The sequence below is a fragment of the Ascaphus truei genome, chromosome 2, assembly GCF_040206685.1.
Source record: "Ascaphus truei isolate aAscTru1 chromosome 2, aAscTru1.hap1, whole genome shotgun sequence".
NCBI classification, from domain to species: domain Eukaryota; kingdom Metazoa; phylum Chordata; class Amphibia; order Anura; family Ascaphidae; genus Ascaphus; species Ascaphus truei.
In genome coordinates, this window is record NC_134484.1 from 421,205,556 (window position 1) to 421,223,673 (window position 18,118).

Sequence of the window (18,118 nt, forward strand, 5' to 3'; positions counted from 1 at the left end):
TTTGTACTGTGGCGTGGTGCATACCTGTGAGGTAACAGGAAGGCAAAGCACTTCCGCAGTGATGTGGGGAATCATCAGGACAGGTTCACATGGTACCTTTGTTCATTGGTTGCAGCGCCTCCAGTCAGCTTGGATCCTCTGGATAGTAGTAGGATGGTCCAGACTGCCACCTTTCCTTAGCCCAAGACAGTGAATCAAGAGGTTTCCATGGTATTTGTTGCATGTTCAGGATCTTACAGCAGTGCATTCCTATCCTTGCTTCCCCTAGTGAAGGTATCACTGAAAGAGCTTGAGTCCCATACCAGGCCTTCTGCATGGTGCTCCTCCTTATGCCTCCTAGTCTGACCCAAGGTAGCTGGTACTCACTCCACAGGGGGAGGAAAGAGACACACACACTTTTGGGAAAGTGCCAGTATTTATACCTTGGGTTGTGCTTGTAACCCTGCCCTATAACAGAGCAGGTCTGAATACTGACAGGCCATCACATCCAGCATGTGACCTAACCAGTATCCACCCCTCAGGCTGACACTTTCTGGCTGTTGCTAGACCTGCCCTTGGATATATTAAATGTATCTAAAGCTGCAATAGCACACAAGGCCTTTCTGAAGGAATTAACCCATCCACTGCCTGCACCTGACAGGACTTACACTGGTAGGGTCCAGGAAAATAAGTAGCGGCCGGAGGCTATGCAACATATGTATGTATGTATATCTTTATTTATATAGTGTCGTTAAAGTACATAGTGCATCACAGCAGTAATACACAATCTTATAAATTACAAATAATACAAGTAACACATAATGGGAAGAAGTGCTTCAGACATAAAAGTAACATTAGGAAAAGGAGTCCCTGCTCCGTTGAGCTCACAACCTAATTGGTAAGTAGGAAGAACATACAGGGACAGTAGGAAGGTGTTCTGGTAAGTACAGGGGGACTTACTGCTTACCCTTCACCATTTGCTTTAACCTGCTGTAAATTGCTTTGTTTCTAGGTGTTCATTTACTACCACATTTATTTTCTCTTATTATGAAAAAACCTAACTTGCAGTACCACACTAATGGTGAGTAGAACCAAATAATGGGGGTTTTGTTTTTCACTGTGATTTGCATGTTCAAATCTGTAGAACACACAAGAATTTTGTCTGACCTTTGCCATTTGTTATCACTCGTGTCACCAAACAGTCAGCTCTTTGATCTCACTAATTACAAGGCTTGAGTTGCAGTGATCAGTCTGGGAAAATAGTTCTGCCCTTCCAGCAGTATATTAATTGTACTGTAGCTTATTTCAACTGTCTGTATGGGAAATGTCCACCCTCTAACAGTGTTGTGTTATTAAGGTCATGTCACCCAGCATATTTGTATGAATTTTCCTATGCAACATGTCCAAACTTTTAGTGGTTTTCGTCTCATCTACCGTAATCCTCAACGGAAAATTCACCATGTCAGTTTTTGCAGTTACAATACATAGTACATTTACAGCGAGATAAGTGGTTAAAAGGCATTTCCTCCTAGGAAGAAAGTGATCTAAGAAAAGTGCATGTTGCATGATTATATTTTTTACTGGACAAGTATTTTTAAATATAGGTTTTTAATTTTAAGTATTCCATGGTGGATAAAAGCTTTGGATTTTTTTTTTACTATCTTCATCCAATGTCTTTCTATTTCAGTCCTTAAAAGTGGAGGTGATTTATTTTTTTGTCAATTGTTTGCCTGATAATTAGACAGCAAATAACAATACAGTATATCACTTGTGAGTACATTCACATGTCTCAGACAGGTCTCATAATTATGAAGCCATCATTAATAATAACTTTTTCATATAGCGCTTTTCTCTCAATTAAACTCAAAGTGCTTCATAATTACAGTATAGTGTTACAGACGCAGTCCCTGCCCACGTGAGCTTACAATCTGTTTTTTGGTGCCTGAGGCACAAGGAGATAAAGTGACTTGCCCAAGGTCACAAGGAGGTGACAAACTTAGTGTCATTGTTCTCAGAGTCAGTGCCTTTACTCACTGAGCCCACCCCTTCATCCCTTTGTCATACAGATAAGCATCTGCCGTACATTAGCCTATATACTACCATTCAGTGTAACCATAGAAATGGGAAACATATACATTTTTAACAGGATGCAAATAATTACAATTTTAAGGGTGATTTAATTTTTCTAAGGAGGTCAATTAAACTTAGTTAAAAAAAAAAAAAATAATTAAACTGCCACTGTGTATATGTGACTGGCCATTAAATAAATTGGTGACAGACGGAAAGACCAAGATAATGAGACCTTAACAGCAGACCGGACGGTTAGAGGGGAGATATTTTGTTAAGGAAGTATATGACAGGTGGGAACACAATGAAAGGTAAAAGAAAAAGGAGAGAAACACGAGAAGCTGACAGTGAATTACAATGCAGCGTTTAATGATTTTGCAGTTGTGTTAACTTTATAGACTTTCACAAACAATCATGAACATGTAGAACATGCAAACCTGGGGCAAACAAATAAGAACCATATTTACCATACTAAACCAAATATATTGTTTCAAAGGGATTTTTCCTTTGACAAATCTGGGGGGGCTGGGGGAGGTGTGCAGGGGGTGTTGTACCGCTCTTTGCACCTGAAAGACTTTTAACCCCCAAAATCTACATATTCGGATGCCTTTTTTTCCCCCATACTATTTTTCTTACCAGGGATTGTAGATACAGTAAGAAATTATTTTTTACATTAATTATGAAAATTCTTTGATTATAAAATAAAATATCCTTGTTATTTACCCCCAAATATGTTAGTACTTCTACTGTAGTTCATTTGTTTTGTTTGGCTTTTGGCTCAAAGGGCTCTTTTGTGATGGATGTCTGACTCCAAACATTTGCAACGCTTTATGGAGAATACCTGCTTTTAATCTGTTAATTCTCTCTGGAGAGTTTTATATTCTTCATAAGTATGTGCAGAAACAATGAGAATCAGATGTTATTCCTTTCACTCAACAGGTTGCATTTACATTGACGCAATTAGATTTTACCTTCAATAAATCATAAGCAATTTAACTGGTTTTAATTGCTGTTTATTAAAAATAAATAAGTAATCTGACAAAATCGCTTCTGATAAGAGAGCCTGGAGCATTGAAAGAGGGAACAGATGTAGATTGTAACAATACTTGTTATCTAGTTAATATGATCATTAATTCCTGGCAAAATTATATGTCAAAAACATCTCAATCTAAAATGTAAATCATAAACAAAAACTATCAGAAAATCCAGCTAGTGAGAAAACTTTGTTGCCTGGATCAGATTTATTTTTGTTATAGGGTTTATATATTTTTATAATTTATATTTATAAAGTGTCAGCCATGTCCACAGCACTTTAAAGAAACAACATAGAAAAAATAATAATGGAAAATATAATACAAATGATTAGTAAGTGCATCAAACATTGCCCCTTTGGTTGCTAGAGTGGCCTGGTAACAAGGAATGGTACCAATGTTGGTTGGCAAATGTTGGTCACAAGGATTCTCTTTCATGAAGACTTTACAGTCTTTAGGAGTTGTTCATTTAACCATAATAGTGCCGATTGGAGCACTATCAGACAATATATCCCATTGAAGTCAATGGGACTATAGGACTTTCCATGTGATAGTGCCGTGATCTGGCCTATCACAGTTTATTTAATAACCCCTATAAAATGCATTGAAGGTTACATCTGTTTTACTGTGATTGAGTGTTTTTCTCCTCAAATCTTAACTGCTGGATTAATGGTTGTAATGGCGCTGTCCACCTATAGTGTTTCTGAGAAGGATCCACTAGTAACTGTGTACAGACATTAAATTGCTCGGCAGTACAGATACATACAGATACTGTAGATGCAGTTTCTGCTTATAGTCCATATTGAGAATGTGCATGGAGTATAGTACCAGCATAAGTACAAGAAGGTCAACTCATTCAAGAGCTAGAAGTTAGAGATACCATATTCTAAAACACATTCTGGAATTAAGGCTGTAAGTTTGGAAACGTATAGTTCTTTCAATAGTCATTCTGGCAATACAGACTTCCATGTTATTCCACAAATCACATTTCCCTAGACAACATGACTTAATTTGGGATGATTATCCTACCAATATTGGTTAATACCACTGCCTTTCTAAAAGTATTGCTACCTCCAGACTTGTACCTATAATAAATGAATTGGTTATAACATCCTAATGTGTTGTCATCTAAATAGCCAACACATTAGTTAATGGTTGGCACTGAACACAGTCCAATGATTGAAAGGTTATGACCAAGGTTCATGAAGTGTGCATGCTCGATAGTTGCCTCCCCTCTTTGGGACATCAAAAATAAATCCAGTAAATTAAGAGTTAGCACTTCAGTTTATTAAACAACAATGCATTAAACTAGCAAAGATTACCCACAGAAACATGCTTTGGACCTTTTTGGTATAGTAATTATTTGGCATTCTAAACTGAGGTTTTGGATCTTCCTTTCTCCATAACTAAACACAAAACACTAGTGTTTCTGTATCTACATTCAATTCTTTGCTAGTTCCACCCCTTTCTCTTAATTAAACTATATACTGTATATATCTACTAGAGCAGAATTCTTTACCTGTTTAGCACACAGTGCCACTTTTTATCTCATGCTCACATTACATGAGCAACCCTTAGTCAATGCATGCTGCTTTAAACACAGCTTTTAAGCATGAGATAAAAAGTGGCACTGTGTGCTCATTTGCATGTCATTTCCCAGAATCCCTTGCTGCAGTGGAAGTGCTGTTTGCTGGGTGATAATGGTGAAAGACAGGGTTGCAGACCTGTCTAAGACATGCAAATGAATATACAGGAATATTTACAGTTGCTTTATGCTTTACTGTGGAGGGTTTTAGTCACTTTTTTTTACCCACCATAACCTTAATAGTCGTATATATATATAAGTGGCGTTTTTGCCATAAGATCTAGGCATAAGTGAATGGACCAGCAGGTGTCTTATGGAGTAGAACTGCTTTGTAAATATGTTCATAGAGTGTACAGTATGTTGTCATAGGCAATGTCTGGCTGAACTTCTTAATGTGTTTTTGCTATAGTAAGTAATTGTGTATGTTACTCAAACATTATGGAAGCCATACAGTATGTTTCACAAGTTTACTGAAGATGGCATGTGTGTAGCACTAATATTACTTATACTGTGAAAACATGGCATAAGTACGCTTTGTTTCATCCATTTGATAAATATACATAATTATATTTCATATCATAACCAAGCAATTGTACTTATCATGACTGCAAAATGATACGCTTATAGAACACATCAACTAATATAGTTTTACTCTAAACATAATGACTGTGCTTTGCATTAAAATTAGCTAACGGAGTAATAAGGTTTAAATCATTATGTTAAATTAACATAATCCACATTGTAACTTCATTACAAATATAAAAGACTTTGCAAAGTAATAAAATACATTAATAAAAATATTTAAAGCGGTATTATATTTAGTTTATTTATTCCATACTGTACATGTAGTATACAAAGGGGTGACCTTATTGCACTGGTACACTAAATGGTTATTGAAATGTATAAAATTCAAGTTCTGGGTACAGTCCAATTGGTGTATGGTGCAATTTTCTTCAAGAGGTGTTTCCGAACCTCTCGTGATCCAAAGACAGTATGAGACAAGGGGGGCAGAAGAGCCCACAAAACAACACAATAGTGTAGTTCCCTTAATTTAATATGAGAATGCACACAAATAAAACACAATCACATAAAAATCTAGAAAATTCTGTGAGCATGTGTTACAGGGTGAAGAAAAAGGGCAAAAAGGAGGGACAAGATGAAGATACATGGGGTCTGGAAGTGAACATGTGAGCTCAGGGTCCCGGCTTGTGTAGCAGGCTGCAGCGTTCTCCACTCTCCGCAGAGCTCCAGCGTCCCACTCCACATGATCAATTGCCAGAGTGGTCGGCGGGGGCGTTGGTGGATGACGTCACTCAGCTGGGGCTCGGGACCGTTCTGCTTCGCTCTGCTGTTGCGGTGTCAGACGAAATCAGCTGTTGGCAACGGCTCACTTGCTTCCTCAGCGCTGTTGTGCCGGACAGGATCAGCTGTTAGGCAGCAGTTCTGTATGTTGGTTCTCCATGCGTTTCGCAAGACCTAAGCCCGCTTCCTCAGGAGTAATCACTTAACAACCCTGAGCTCACATGCTCACTTCCAGACCCCATCTGGTAATTGCATTTTAAGTTTTAATTGTTGATCCGTGTATCTTCATCTCATCCCTCCTTTTTGCCCTTTTTCTTCACCCTGTAACACATGCTGACAGAATTTTTCTAGATTTTGATGTGATTGTGTTTTATTTTTGTGTCTTCTCATATTAAATTAAGGGTACTACACAATAGTGTTTTGTCAGATAAGAATTTGGACTGTGATTCTCTAATGGTGAACCAAAATATAACAGTATGTAGCATTTGTATGTATTTATTGCCATCACTTTTTTTATTTGAATGCAGAAATGAATCTGTCTCGTATAAAACTAACCTGTTAACGTTTTAACCTAATCAACCAAATAAGATTAATTACATGATAATTAAAAAGTTCTTGATACATAGACCCCATTGTTTGTCATAGTGCACATGCAAAGGATTCTGGGAATAATCATGTAAATAAATTCTCTGTTTAACGTCAAAAGCTTTCTGTTTTGATACAGCAAGCCGGAGCACTTACAGCTGATGAAGAAAAGAAAATAGCATTTTAATGAAATGAACCATAATTTTAAAATATTACTTTCACAAAATAAGTAACGATGCTAAGAATATCATACACGTTATGGGGTCATTGAATCCAAGTCTGAAGCATAGGATGATCGAAAAGACTAGGTGCATGTAACAAAAAGAAAAAAGTAATGTGTGTAAACCTGACCTGGAAGTAGAGGCTAATAACTATTGGTGATGGTGCTTTGTGTGCCAAAACTTTGTGAAATTGCAGCATAATAAGCTACGCCTCTATTTTTCCGCACAAGGCTGAAGGCGGCCCCACTGTAGCTGTATTTGGATGTTACTTTCCTTGCTGTTTCACTCCCAGTGCAGATGGAATGGATACATTATGTTGCCTTTTTTCCTTCCAGTCTGTCACACCCCTGGTTGCCCTGGCAACATCTCCAGTCCTCCAAGTTAATGGGCTTTCACATTCCCCCCTGTCCCTACTGACAGTTAGTATGGCCTGACCCCTATCCCTGTGTCACAAGTAGTACCCACTGTCTTTTACTTCCTGACATTGGCAGAGTGAGTACATTCATGTTACACCCCTATGGCAAGGCCAATTTTTTTCACCTGCCCTTACTACAAAGCACCCACAGAGATACACCTTTCCAACACAAACATCTTATCCACAAGTGCCTGTTTTTATTGCTGCCTTCCTAAATAAAGTGAAGAAAATATACAGGACTTGTTGTGCTTTGGAAAGAGGGCTGAGTTGAAGCTAGCTGGGTTCATTCATACCCCAGACATGACCCTGGATCCAGAATACCCGTACCTATTTAGGTATCATGCTATTTGTGCAGATTCCATGGAACTCTGTGTCTCTGTCACCTATTTCTTAAAAAACTTTTGCTAGTTCTAAAAAGGAAAAACAAAGATGGCTGCATGGTCCCCAACTCAAAGGCTCTCATGATAATGTCACAGCTTGACAACCAGAGTGAGGTTGGTGGTCATATTGTGTCTCCCGGATAAAAATGATTGTAATTATATTTCAAAATGAAATCTCAGGAACCAGGGGGTACTTAAAAAAATAAAATAAAAAACAAGTAGCAAGGATTGCCGCTTCAAGTTAACATCATATAAAGCACTATGGAACAGATTTTATAACTTGTACTATACCGTTTAACGTACTTATATGGCACCTTAGATCTAAGAATGGTGTCACTCACCTTTACTTTTTTACAGTATGATCTCAAAGTAAAGTAGGCAAATCCTATTACTTTAAACTCACTGAAAATGATCAAGCCTTGGCTAAACTAGGCATCATATTGGAGATTTTATTGAAACAAATACAGGACTACATCATTTGTAAAGCAAAATGCAAACAACATATACTTCCATAAATCACATAATCATATCCTATTGATCTAAGTTTTCTAGACTCTGGGCCTTATTCAATATGCTCGGAAGCAGCAGATAGCATCGTTATCGTCCGAAAACTCCCATTGACTTTGATGGGGTATTTCGGCTGATAATGGCCCAAACGGCTGTTTCTGCATATTGAATAGGCCCCTTAATACTTTACAATGTAAAGTTTTGGTGACTTTTTTATATCATGGTGAAGTGGTATTCTTGGTTATTCAGAGAACAACATTCTACATTTTGTAAGCTAGAATATATTTTATGTCCCCAAAAAACAAACGCTACACATATTAGAATTACATTTTCTGACACAAGTACAATAATAGAATTTATGCAGAATAATGCTATAAGTGAAGTGATTTCTTTAAACTTGTAATATATAAATATATAGGCAACCTTTTAATCAAATCAAGGGAACAACCATGTTTGGCCAGCAAAACAGGCCTGATTCACCCTTATTCACTTCCTCTGACAAAAGTTAACTGAGTCCTTTGGTCTTCATCTGTGCTTTGAATAAACTTTATTAGATGAGTAAAAATCATTTCCCCTCTTATTCTAAGTAACATTTATCATTTATCCTTTGGACTGTCTTAAAGCACCAAATCCATCACCTTGTTTTGATGTCATGAACAATACAGAGTTCTTGGTGGTTAACACAAAAAGTCACTGTTTTTGTTTTTTGTTTCAGATGATCCAGCATATAGTATTAAAAGCATATCAGATGGCAAGATAATGATCAGCTCAGCAAATATTCACAATATCGATCTTACCAGACAGCCAGATTGATACCAATGCAGGGAACCATTGCTCAGAGTCCAATGAAAAGGCCATGTTTTTGTGAGGCCTAAGATGAAACCCATAATATTGATATATTGGTCCCTTGATCATGAGCAATCTGGTTGATCCTTCCACGGACACAGTCAAGAGAAATTGATATCTTTGTACCATTCTGAACTTCAAAGGAAGAGCGAAGAGACACACTGGTCCATAGGCTTCCTTCTGGCATTTGACCACCAATTTGCTGTGCAATTACTGCTATCTGCACATGGTCACTTACGAGTTTATTTAGTGTCATCTTGATAACATTGCAAGAGTGAATTAACTTCAGATTAAATGAAACACTGGCTGTTCCTCTTTCAGTAAACATGAAATATTTATGGGCAAACTGGCCAGAGGTGACTAGCTGTATAATTTTGTCATGTGATGATGCCTGGCTGAAATGCAGGAATTTATTTCTGACTGCTCCTGTGGGTAAACCTGTGTTGGATACTGTGGCTGAAAGGGCAGTAGAAATTGCTGTAGGGATCCAGATGAGGCTCAGCATACTAATGCCAGAGTTTTCTCCAAAATAACGAACATTACACTGTGCTGGAGAAAGTATTTCATAGCTGATTACATCCCCTGCATTGACTTTTGCTGCACCAGATGCAGATATCGATGTGTCTCTGTAGTTGACACCGGACTTAAAGATCTGAATTAGTTCTGAATTGGTGCCATTTCTATTGATATAGGACATCAAAGAAAAACCTTCCCGGACACATGTAGGACCCATAGAGTAGAGGGCTTGCTGGAAAACAAATTTAACAACACCAGATTCAGTGAACTTTATACTTCTTCCATCATGAGACAGGCTTATCATGTACGGGTCAGACACAGTTATGATTTTAAAAGTTGGTCGGTAATTCGTTTGGTAATGCATTGCAGTAGACATCTGAGCACTCATGGCAACTGCGCCCGTATCGTGAGACAACCAGAACAAGCTAAGTGGTGTGTTCAGATCATAAATGTGTAAATCTTTGCTTTGGTTGCAAAATTGGTTGGGGCTTTTGAGAAATACAGATAAGGTTTGACTTGGCTCCACCTCTGCTGCACAGCTTATACTGGTGCTCTGAAAGTATTTCCCTTCAGGCTGCTCAATGCGCGCACCACTCAGCTCATATCCTTCTTCACTGTTATTTAATTTGAGAGAAAGCTGAAGAAAGTTCCTGCAGTTATGTTTCACAGCAAAATTAAGGTCAGCCCACATCAAGCCATGCTGTTTGAATATTAATTTGTTCTCATCCGGTGACAAAATTTCACACTGTAATTTTTCCTTAATTTTAAGGCTTAACCCAGGATATACTTGTGAGTTAGCCATTTTAGCCGAGGGCAAGGAAATACTTGCAGACCATGATTCAGATAACTTGATTTCACTAGCTGCTGTACAGACAGTATCACTATCCGCAGAACATGAGAAGGCTACCACCCCTTCTTCGCACTCTGAGCAGGCTTGACATTCTTGTAGTTCTTTATTAAAAAAATATTGGTCTCCACAAAGTCCCAAAGCTGCATCCTTCTCAGCAACACCAAGGCACCTGAAGCCACCTGTTTAGAAAACAAGTCATTATTAGACAATTGATAGATCACTAATTAAAATCGAAATCATGACGCTGTATAGAACCACCAATTACATTGCTCTACCCAAAACTAAAGACATCCAAACCAATGTATGGTATGTGGAGAAAGGGCCGTTAATAAAAAATATGTATCCAAAGCCTAGGAAAAAGAACAGATATTACATGCTGACCCAATAAATGGAATAACAACCTACTGCAGTGGTGAGCAAACTGGGGGGTGCGGGTGGTTGCAGAGGCCCCCGATCTTCCACCAAGGCATTTATATTAAATGCCAGGGGATCGCGTGAGGCCCCTGCAACACTCCTCTTACCTTGCTTCAGCAGGCTGTGTGACGCGTCGCCATGGCAAAGTGGCATTAAATGACGCCACAGGGCCATGTGACGTGACGTCACACGTTGCAAATGATACTGCGGGTCACGTGATCTGATCGCGCAGCGTCATTTGACACGGATGGAAGATAGGGGGTTGGGGCGTGAGAATCGGGGCAAGTGAGACAGGGGGGCGCAGCAGCAAAAGTTTGTGCTCCCTTGACCTACTATACAATTAATCCGGGGAAAAAAATTATAATAATAGATGTACCTGAAACCAAAATTATGAACGAGAAGTTAATCAGTGATGTTCAAATAATCCAAGTTGTTCAAAATGCGGAGATATTCAAGTATTTATTAATGAATAATTTATATGAACAATGTAGTTCAAAGTTCTAGTAACTGATCCTGGATAATTGTATATTTTTTTTTACATGTAGCCCTCTTTCTGAAACTCTAAAGAGACTACGGGTACTGCACACACCTGTGGCTCCAGGAGATCTGAGCCTCCGCTAGCTGGGAGCCTGGGGTAACACTTATTTAGCGCAGCGCCTCCACTTACCCATGATCCCCATCATGTAAGATTCCCCTGGGCAAGAAACATAACAACACACATACTTGAAACCAGTTTACTGAACGCACTGAATAACCCTTATACTTTATATGGCATACACACTTATTAACTTGTACTATAACTCTAGTGGCTCGGCCACTCTATTAAGGAGTAACGTCTCTGTCCCCTCACCACGTTCCCCACACCGTGTCCATGTACTGTATGATATATAGGCTCAGTCCTTTGGCCACTCCCTTAGTGTCCCCAAAGAGTGTTCCCTAAGGCGGGATCAGCGCCTGTTGGCCGGTGTTGGTGCACTTGCTGTAAATACCTTCCGGTCACTGCGGTGACCGGTAATACTTCAAAAAGGATCCGCCGATCCAGCAATGGTGTTCCGGTGTCACGGTGCTCAGCGGCCTGGTCCCAGACGTCTGCAGCAAATTTGATTCTTCACACTTGGTCCCTAGCTCATATACAGTAATGGGGAGCGTCGCTACCACTATAGGGTGTCCCTGTAGCAACCTTACTCTACCGTGACTCAGGGATTCTCTTAGGGCCTGCGGGGAAGATCTGTCCTATGCAGGCGGGTCACGGACCCCCTGCACCCACACTACCTCTTCCTTCGCCCTCCGGTTCCCCTCTGGCTCTCGTGGTCTCTGTGCCCGACAAGACTACCCACACCAAAGGGCAGGGTCCCTACCTAGGGGCCTTCCCTAGCACTTACCCACTAACCTAGTGGGGAGTGGGACCTACCTGGGGCCTGGGGGTGACCTGACCTGGTGTAAGAGCCACTTGCTCCTTACACCCTTCCTCCCCCTTCCTGCTCCCAGCTCCAACTGCCGTTCTCCCAACCCCGCGAAAAGTATCTATATCTCCTCTCTGGAATCCTGGCCTCTCATTGGCCGCTACGAGGCACCTGGTGCAGGACTCCCTTGGCCTCATGGGAATTGTAGTCCCGTGGAGGCCTCTGTAACATTGGGGCCGCGTGCGCGATTCCACTGCGCATGCGCGACTTCCTAATGGCCGCCGCAGCTCCCTAGCCTTATCTGTGCATGTGCGATCACTGTGCATGCGCGTGCATCCGTAATAGCGGCCCCCGCTAGCCGGGTGCGCCGCCGAGGCTCGGAACGCTCCCTGCTCCGGCCCCAACCTTTGCCGTGTGCCGGCGGGTCCCTTGCTGACTCCGGCGGCACCCGCGACCGCTCGGAGCGCAAGGAGGGGGGTCTCTGGGAGCCGCAGGAGACCGGGGCTACACATTCCCCCTGGTAAAATCCCAACGACCTCGCTTGGGTAGCAGACATATAACAGAGAGTTATATAATGAAAAATGCATTGCATAGATTATACAGCAAATCACATGCACTTGTTCAACGGTACCCAACATAATCATTTTGATACCCGAGGCCAGTTGAGTCTCATAGTGGGGTACCCCTAGCTGATTGAGTGATTGACTCCTGGGAGTCTTTTGGAGCTCAAGATCGGGTGCTACATTCTCTGATCGCAAACCATCTCCTCCCCCTGGTAGAAGGAATAGTAAGGGGTCTTGGTGCGAGACATTTACCCGGCCATCCGTGGCATGGATGAGGTAGGCCATGAGGTCTTGCTCTTTTCCTCGGTCCACCACATGGTGAATGAAGCGCTCCATCGTGCGCATGAAGGAGGCAATAATTACCAGAGCGGTCACAGCAATCTCTTTAGCGGTGATGTCTTCTGGAGACATCACAATGTCTACGTGCAGGCCCATGTCTTGAGGCGAAAAAGCTTGGAGATTCCTCGTGTAGGAGTAAGCGTCGCTCATGGCCGCTGTACTGGATACATTGATGAGGTCAAATCTGCTCCATGGTCTGCAGAGATCTTCTAGGGGAGACACCTCCATCAGGACGCGATGACGAGGTGAGCCCATCGCCCGGGTGACCCTACCTTTGGAGCCACCATGCTCCGCGATCACCGGGGAGCTCACACACGACACCCCTGGGGCAGTCAACTCACCCCTGTCGTCGTTGGCAGGTACTAATCCCAAGCCTGGGACCGATGGTACCATCGTGGAAGACCGGACCGGCCACAGTAGGGCACGCGGGCCCACAGCAGAGGCCGCAGTATATGGGGCAATCAGCCCGTTGTCCTCAGCTTCACTTGAGTGGTCCGCCGGCAGGCGCATCACCACGAGTTGTTGGTCGCTGGAATCACCAAGAGAGGATGGGGGTACAGACACCTTACCCTGTGATTCCGGAATCTGCGGTTCTGAGGGTGGAACTGAGTCTAGAACCGGGGTAAGTGCACACGGGGGCCTCCGAAGCCTCCGTGGGTGCGCAAGGGGGGTTAACAGCTTTGATCCCCCCGGTGTGGAGGCCAATCGCACCTTTCTCAGCTGGTTCCGGCTCTAGAACCAACTCTGGATCCAGATCTGGAACCGACATCTGTGACTCTGCCTTCGGTGGCTCCGGCTCGGAGTCTAGAATGTCCATTTGGGCACACGGACCCTCTACAACCTCCATAGCTGAGGTAGGGTGACTAGCAGTGGCGCTGACCGCCTGGTTAGAGAGATCAGTCACGTCAGTTTTCTCTGTGGATTCTGCAGGCTGGGGCATAATAGGCTTCAAGAAATATGCCCCGCAGCAGGCACATTCGGGCTCCCACACCAGTTCGCCTCTAGAACAGTCACAGATAGTACTAAAACATTGTATACACGCTTCTCCTTCCACCTTGGTTGTCTTGAAGCCTAGCGGGAACTGGAATATGTTGACTCCCTTGTCACAGGCTTCCTGAAGGCAGGGGCACATTAGCGAGAGTGCATCTATTCCTGGCAATTGCCGGGGCACATACACGTTAGGGTGTAACCCCTTGCAGTCTATTTCATTCCCAGGGGAAAAATAATCTGTTTCTGCAACAGTGTCTGGAACATCGCTTTGGACACACAGGCCCCCTGAAGCCACTGGGATTAAGACAGACTGATTAGCAGTGTAACTCACTTCAGTAGAGAGGTCAGGCTCCTCCTCCTCTTCCTCTTCTGGAGGTTCTGTAGGCTGCAGCAGTCTGGGTTTCAGGAACTGCGTCTCGCAGTCGGTACACTTGGGCCCTCGGGTCAATTCACCGACGGGGCAATCACAACCGCTCAGGCAGCAGTGCAGGCATCCTTCCCCATCTACCACTGTTGTCGTGAGCGCTAATGGTAACGTAGATAACCCATCAGCCCAGCCATCAGTCACATTACAGTCTTCTAATACACAGGAGCATACTACCATTGGCGAGCCCAACTTTGGGGCCCGAATGACTCTATACAGCCGAGAGTGTATTTCTTTCTCTGCATCCCATACTGTCCTTAGGGGAAACAGAAATTGCTGATTGCTGTTCACTGTGCTCACTCACATTGTGGGGGTGGGGCTCTGGTTTTCCCACCAATCCTGGACAGGTGTTGGCAACATTTGTCGGTGCAGGCTGGCAGTCAGCACATGGGCTCTCTGGCCATATCGGGGGACGCGGCTTTAGGTGCGCCCCCCAATTAACATTCACATGGAAAGGACTCTCCGGCCTTGGGGGCATAACAAACATGGTGAGACAAAAATAGAGCACAATTGAGAAAAAAAAATTACAGGGCACCCCAGGTCTGAGATCTCAGCAGCGCCTCCAAATGTAGCCCTCTTTCTGACACTCTAAAGAGACTATGGGTACTGCACACACCTGTGGCTCCAGGAGATCTGAGCCTCCACTAGCTGGGAGCCTGGGGTAACACTTATTTAGCGCAGCGCCTCCACTTACCCAGGATCCCCATCATGTAAGATTCCCCTGGGCATGAAACATAACAACACACATACTTGAAACCAGTTTACTGAACGCACTGAATAACCCTTATACTTTATATGGCAATACATACTCATTAACTTGTACTATAACTCTAGTGGCTCGGCCACTCTCTTAAGGAGTAACGTCTCTGTCCCCTCACCACATGCCCCACACCGTGTCATGTACTGTATGATATATAGGCTCAGTCCTTTGGCCACTCCCTTAGTGTCCCCAAAGAGTGTTCCCTAAGGCGGTATCAGCGCCTGTTGACCGGAGTTGGTGCACTTGCTGTAAATACCTTCCGGTCACTGCGGTGACCGGTAATACTTCAAAAGGATCCGCCGATCCAGCAATGGTGTTCCGGTGTCACAGTGTTCAGCGGCCTGGTCCCAGACGTCTGCAGCAACCTTGATTCTTCACACTTGGTCCCTAGCTCATATACAGTAATAGGGAACGTCACTACCACTATCGGGCGTCCCTGCAGCAACCTTACTCTACCGTGGCTCAGGGATTCTCTTAGGGCCTGCGGGGAAGATCTGTCCTATGCAGGTGGGTCACGGACCCCCTGCACCCACACTACCTCTTCCTTCGCCCTCTGGCTCTCGTAGTCTCTCCCTCACGCTTCCCTTTCCTGTCTCTTGCTAATTCAGCCTCTCCTTGTCAGAGCACACAGCACTGCAGCTGTGTCCCTGACAAGACTACCCACACCACAGGGCAGGGTCCCTACCTAGGGGCCTTCCCTAGCCCTTACCCACTAACCTAGTGGGGAGTGGGACCTTCCTGGGGCCTGGGGGTGACCTGACCTGGTGTAAGAGCCACTTGCTCCTTACACCCTTCCTTCCCTTTCCTGCTCCCAGCTCCAACTGCCGTTCTCCCAACCCCGCGAAAAGTATCTATATCTCCTCTCTGGAATCCTGGCCTCTCATTGGCCGCTACGAGGCACCTGGTGCAGGCCTCCCTTGGCCTCATGGGAATTGTAGTCCCGTGGAGGCCTCTGTAACATTGTGGCCGCGTGTGCGATTCCACTGCGCATGCGCGACTTCCTAATGGTTGCCGCAGCTCCCTAGCCTTATCTGCACATGCGCGATCACTGCGCATGTGCGCACATCCGTTATGGCGGCCTCCGCTAGCCGAGTGCGCCGCCGAGCCTCTTGAGGCTCGGAACGCTCCCTGCTCTGGCCCCCACCTTTGCCGTGTGCCGGCGGGTCCCTCGCTGCCTCCGGCGGCACCCGCGACCGCTCGGAGCGCAAGGAGGGGGGTCTCTGGGAGCCGCAGGAGACCGGGGCTACATACAGTTTGAGCTTGTTTTAGTGGACAAATAAGTGAGTTCTTTATAGACAACATTTAGTATAAAGAGATTTTGTATCACTCAAACATTTCTTAAACATTCCCTAAATAGAATTAAAAGGTCCAAATAAAGTAGTGTTTTTCTGTACAACTGCAATATCATACCTGGGGTATTTAAGCACTTTATCTTCTCACCACAAATACTAGGGAAATCCATGCATTCATCTCTGTCCTGAAAAAAAAGTACATATAAATATTATATTCATGTTTGAGAGAATTGTAACATTATGTAGAGCAAAAACTGACAAATAGTACAATAAAAAACAGAAAAAACAAAGTGGTATTTATAATCAATAACCTGATTATCAAGAAATAGGTAATAACTGAGAGCAGCTGGGGCCAGCAAGTAACAATGAATTGGAACCTTTTAAACGAATGAATGCATATTTGGAAGAAACAAGATAATCAGCAGCATACAGTACATGTCAAGGGACTCTCTGTAAAGTGGCCATTTTTAAGTGACATATGTTACAATAGGGGTACATGTGGCTGCTTTTAAATAAAGGTTAAGGCTGCATTACCACAACCTGTCAATGATGTGATGTATTTATTAATGTATGTACAGTTTATTGTACCAGTCCTACATATGTTCCTATGTTCCTCTTAAAGTATGTAAAACAGTGATGTACAGCTCTGTTCAAGAGTATGGACCTGTAAGGGCTAACACTCTCTTGCAGAAGGAGCTGTAATCACATCAGAGTTTGGTATTGTAGGCCTGGACACTGTGATTGGATTAGGCCCATTGTTGAGGAACCAGAGAGAGATCGACCACCTGTTTGCCTGTGGAAGAGGATTGTATGGACATTGTCCTGTGCCTGCCTGCAGCCTGTGGACTATGTTAATGATAGGAATGACCTAATTGGTGCATGCAATTTTGGTATTCCTGGCCCACCTCCAACCCCAGAAATCTCAAAATATTAATATTGTTCCTACCCAGACTAGCTGGCATCTCCCTGATTGGAACAGGGGTATAAATACCTGTACTCCTTCTCCCCAGCCTCAACAGAGTCATTCTGGACCTGATAATCTTTGTGAAAGCGGTGTACTGACAGGGGACTGGCAGAGCCCATGTAAAGGAAGAGCTGACAGGGAGTCAGCAGAAGGGCACTGAGGAGACCCAGTGCAGTGTGTGCAGTATTGGCTGGAGCTGTTTGGAGTGAAGCAACGGCGGGGAATTTAAAACTGCTATCCATTGGAGAGTAAGGCAGTGCTGCCCATACTACAGAGGACAGCGGCTCAAGTTGGGAACGCGTATCTGGGTAAGCTTCTGGATGGAGGTCCCGCACCAAGGACTTTAGCTTTTTCCCCCAGTTACCCCAAATGGCTGCGTTTGTGTGTGTGTGTGTGTTTTATGTACTGGAAGTTTGTGGGAAATGTTTCAATAAATTCACTTTCTTTAACTGTAGTTCTGTGTAGTGTACTGATCCCTGGTGTAATTGTGCTGGTCTCCCATGACAGCACACAGTGTGGAATTTAATAGGGAGTTCAACAGGAGTGGAACAAGTGGACAACAGAACACCCATTGCCTCTTGATACTGAATTTGAACAGCTCTGGAAAGGAGGAGATTTTCCATCACTGACTAAAGAAGACACAGCTCTCTTCACTCTAGTGAACCTTCATTCATGTATTGCATTT

The 18,118-nt window shown here is 43.4% G+C and overlaps 1 protein-coding gene across 2 annotated transcripts in view; it reads right to left on the reverse strand.

Moving 5' to 3' along the window:
* Positions 1-6,330: 6,330 nt before the first annotated feature.
* LOC142487766 (uncharacterized) overlaps positions 6,331-18,118 on the reverse strand; it is a 56,182-nt gene continuing 44,394 nt past the window's right edge. The window contains exons 4-5 of one of the 2 annotated variants that reach the window (XM_075587616.1): positions 16,588-16,654; positions 6,331-10,463 (exon numbers count right to left, since the gene is read on the reverse strand). In XM_075587616.1, the coding sequence (XP_075443731.1) occupies positions 8,944-10,463; positions 16,588-16,654 (1,587 nt within the window). In that variant the 3' untranslated portion in view covers positions 6,331-8,943. The remainder of the gene's footprint in view (positions 10,464-16,587; positions 16,655-18,118) is intronic. The other variant, XM_075587617.1, reaches the window with a different exon arrangement.